General features: G+C 33.2%; 1 protein-coding gene across 1 annotated transcript; it reads left to right on the top strand.

Annotated features, from left to right (window-relative positions):
• Window positions 1–320: 320 nt before the first annotated feature.
• Window positions 321–1930, top strand: LOC106331682 (glutathione S-transferase U27). Its single transcript, XM_013770082.1, has 2 exons — window positions 321–681; window positions 1402–1930. Exons 1-2 carry the CDS (start codon window positions 355–357, stop codon window positions 1756–1758), a joined length of 684 nt encoding a protein of 227 aa, XP_013625536.1. The 5' UTR covers window positions 321–354; the 3' UTR covers window positions 1759–1930.
• The last annotated feature ends 2478 nt before the right edge of the window (window positions 1931–4408 follow it).

The raw sequence follows: 4408 nt of genomic DNA, 5'->3' as shown, positions 1-4408 counted from the left end.
TTATGAGCCGCATATGTTGAAAATTATAAAGGATGTGGGGCCCGTTGCACTATTTGCACAGTTAATTTCTCTTCTATATAAACGATCGTTTCGATCGTTTATAGACACACCATTCCTTCTCCTTCTAATAACACATCCTCTCTTATTATCAGTGTTATCTTCTCATACGGGTATAAAATTTTGCCCTTATTTAAATTTCCTCGATACAATAAAATTCTAGTTTTTTTATAACATTAATTTAATAATTGAATATTTTTATTATCTTTTTGTCAAATACCCCCTCTATAAGTAAACCCATCGAATAGCTTTGTCCACTGACTTCATAAAGAAAGAAAGAAAATATCAGACCAAAAAATGTCAGAAGAAAAAGTGGTTGTGTTGAACTTCTGGCCAAGCATGTTCGGAGCAAGAGTGATCATGGCGTTAGAGGAAAAAGATATCAAATTCGAGTACAAGGAAGAAGATGTATTTGGTGACAAGACCGATTTATTGCTCCAATCCAACCCGGTTCACAAGAAAATTCCGGTTCTGATCCACAACGGTAAACCGGTATGCGAGTCCAATATCATACTCGAATATATCGACGAGGTCTGGAATAACGACAAGACTCTTCGTCTACTACCTTCTGATCCTTATGAGAAGGCAAAGTGTAGATTTTGGGCTGATTTAATTGATAAAAAGGTACTATTATACTATTTTAATTATTTGAGTGTTAGTATTTAGTAGGTGTACCACTAACAAACACTATTATATTTAACATTTGGATTCAAATCTGTAGAAACAGGGGTGAAACGAATTTGAATATATATAATTTTTTGAAACTTAACGAATTTGAATATTGAGAGTTCAAAAATAAATTACCTCAAAATAAACGGTATAATAGCATTTTATATGAAAATTGTTAAATTAACATATAAGAAATAATTATTGATGTAAAAATAATAATAAGAAAAATAAAGTGTGAACTGGGTTAAAACCAAAAAAAAATGATTGAAATTAGCAAACTACCTATCATGGAACAAGTTTTGTGTCTATCAACGAAGACACCATATCGTGGAATCTAAGATACTGCCTTAACTAAAGAAAAAATTGTGTATACAAGATGTAATTTCACAAAAATAAATACAACAACTAGATTTTCAATTAATAGGCAATTTAACAAAATAAAAAAAGAAAATTTTAAAATATATGTTTTACATATATATTGCTGCTGACAAAAAAAACAACTTTTTGAAACAAAAAAAAATTACAAAATAATACTACAAAATATTTCAATATTTGTTCGTTGAAGAATGATACTTTAATACATAAAAGTATATGGTATGGTATGAGACCGTATAGCTGTATTTATTTTCTACAGAACTATTTTAATTTACGTGTCACTAATATAGAAAAATATAGGTTTTTGACGCAGGAAGAAGAACATGGACGAAGAAAGGCAAAGAACAAGAAGAAGCAAAACGAGAGTTTATAGAGACATTGAAAGTATTAGAAACAGAGCTTGGGGAAAAGTTCTACTTCGGAGGAAACGAAACTATTTCTGTGGTCGACTTGGTCCTCATCTCTTATTACCCTTGGTTCCACACGTGGGAGACAATAGGTGATTTTAGCCTGGAGGACCATACTCCCAAGCTAATGGATTGGGTCCGTAGATGTTTAGCCCGACCACCTATCTCAAAATCTCTACCCGATCGGCTTAAGATCCTTGGTCGAGTGTCTCAGATCATAAAGGTCCATGAGTTCTTCTATGGTTATTGATATATCAATATTTCTCGCTTTTAAATAAATAATGATGTGAATCACAACTCATGAGAGTGGTGGACCGACTTTCATTTGTGGTGGTCGTATGAAAAAATAATGTCTTTTGTTAAAATTTGAAAAAAAAAAAATATGTCATGTTTGCTATTTTAAATGAGATAAGTTTATAGTTCTTCGTTGACCAATAAAAAAGTTTATTGTTCTTCAGACTAGTACTTTCGCCCACGACACTATTATATCTGAACTCCCTATGCTGGAGAAGAGTTTTCACGTTATTCAATTATATAAGATGTTGATTTGTGATGTCTATCTTGTATTAAATCTTTTTACGTCAGAAAGCCATTTTGTTATTCAAAACAGATAATCAGACAGGAATATAATGATCAATAAAATACAAGTGCATATAAAATGTTTTTTAGCGCCGAATTATTATAAAAATAAACCGGTTTGTCATGATAAAATCATAATGTAAAGACAGTATATCAAAGTAAGTCTTATCAAAAGAACCTCGTGGTATTATAAAAAGAACAAAGTGGCCAATATATTAAAAAAAACAAGTACCTTTGGTAGTGATAATGAATTTCAGTTGGAGTTTTTGTTCTTGGTTCGAGTAACCACTTAGGCGTTCCCTAACGATGAAAATTTGTATACCCGAATACAAAATTTCGTAGAATTAGTCTTTGTACCTAAAAAATCTTTGGGATTCTCACGTTATAAAAAATAAAAAAATCAAAGTATGTATTATCAAGTACAATTTTCTAGTCATATTTTTGCGGTAGAAGCATGTTCAATGATTACCCTTCTCTTTTAAGTTTTGAGCAATTCATTTATAGTACAATTAAATCATATGTATTAGTTTAAATTAGAAAATATTGATGTATATCTTTAGATTAGAAAAACTACTTTATTTTGAAGATTATCGTTTTTTAGACGTGAGTTTCTTTTCTCTAAAAACAAACCTTATGGATTTTTTCAAAAAAAAAAACCCAGAACTTAAGGATTCTCTCTGACCACTAGTATAACATCCCTTGCTTGAGCTAAAGTATTAGAAGGATGAGTGACCTATCAGAAAGTATATCGAGTGAGGCCAAAACAAGAGAAAATGTCATGTGGTGATTGTAGGGCCAGTAAACAATGATTTCGAGCCTTCGGAAAAGTAAATGCATCGTCCGTCGAGCGGGATGGAGCCCACGGGCCGAGTGAGCAGACATAGGTGGCTCATTAGTCATGGGCGGTCGAGACGTTATAAGTGGTATAAAAGCCGAATCTAGACGAGTGTGGAATTAGTGAAGGCACACACTAACATGGGTGACGATCTTGGGACGCAACGAGGACGTTGCATTCTTTGAGAAGGGGTGAATTGTAACATTCCCGATTTGTGGTATATTGAAAGGCTTAAGAGAATTGGTTTGGCTACCTATATCACCAAAGTGCACTTACCTTTTCCGTCACACATCCTTTCAGAACTCCAGGATTAAGCGTGCTTGAACTTGAGTAATGGAAGGATGATTGGCCTATCAAGAATTGATTCTCGATACCATGTGAATGAGGCCAAAGCATGAAGAAAGGCTATGTGGTGATTACAGGGTCAGTAGACAATGATTTCGACCTTCAAGAAAAATTAACGCACTATCCATTGGACGGGATTGGACCCACGGACCGAGTGTGCGCACGTGGATGGTCCATTAGCCGTAGACGGTTGGGTCATTATAACTAGGTTAGTGAACAGCTGTTAACATGTAAGATTTCTTTTGGTTTATTTATTACCGACATATTATAGGTGAATATGGCCAGATTGTTTTGTTCCAAATTGGTGAATGGAACATTCTTAAAATTGGAAATATGGAACAAAATTTTAGTATGATTGTTATAATGGGATAAAATCTTTTTATCTCATTTTTGCTTTAATTGTCCGAATTGATAAAATAAATATTTCTATTAATAAAATGAAATAGTTTTCAAAATTAAAGAAATAAATTGTCTTTTTTCATTTTCATGTTTGTGATATTGGTTCCTCAAAAATGCTACATTTTTTCATTATAAATTTTGATTGTGAAAAGTTTCGGATCCCACATCAAGCGTGAGTTGTATGGTCTGTGTCTCTTGTCGTTGTGTCTTGAGCAGCAAACGATACATTGATAGTACATATTTGTATGGTGTGAACTGGAGGAATACATGCAGGAGGAAAATTTGGCATAATGGGGGTTCATGCATGGGTACCATACACGAGATACATGTATGAGCTGCAGGAGTACATGGAGGACTTTTGTACTACATGCTATTGTAAATGAAGAAAATCTCGGAATATAGGGAAGATTTATTTGCTATGCATACTTGTTACGTACATAATAATTATATATCCGCATGAAGAGAATGTGCATAGACTAGTTATGTATTATCAATGCATCATTTACTATGTGTGATGCATTAGGTTCCGTGTTTTCTCCTAAATTATTGGGTTGAAGTTCTATGTATGGATCTTTGGACTTGCAGGTTTAGCATCTCACACATCATTGAGTAACTCCCATGTTATTCACCTTTTTTTTTTCTTTACAATTGAACATGACGAGTAGTTGGATATCTGGATGGTTTAGTATCTTTTGATAATCATGTTTTCTATCGGTTTTATCGTCTTTTCGATTCAAAGTAA

Source organism: Brassica oleracea, chromosome C3 (genome assembly GCF_000695525.1).
Source record: "Brassica oleracea var. oleracea cultivar TO1000 chromosome C3, BOL, whole genome shotgun sequence".
NCBI classification, from domain to species: domain Eukaryota; kingdom Viridiplantae; phylum Streptophyta; class Magnoliopsida; order Brassicales; family Brassicaceae; genus Brassica; species Brassica oleracea.
The sequence above is the reverse complement of the archived record's forward strand: the minus strand, read 5'-3'. Positions and strand labels throughout refer to the sequence as shown.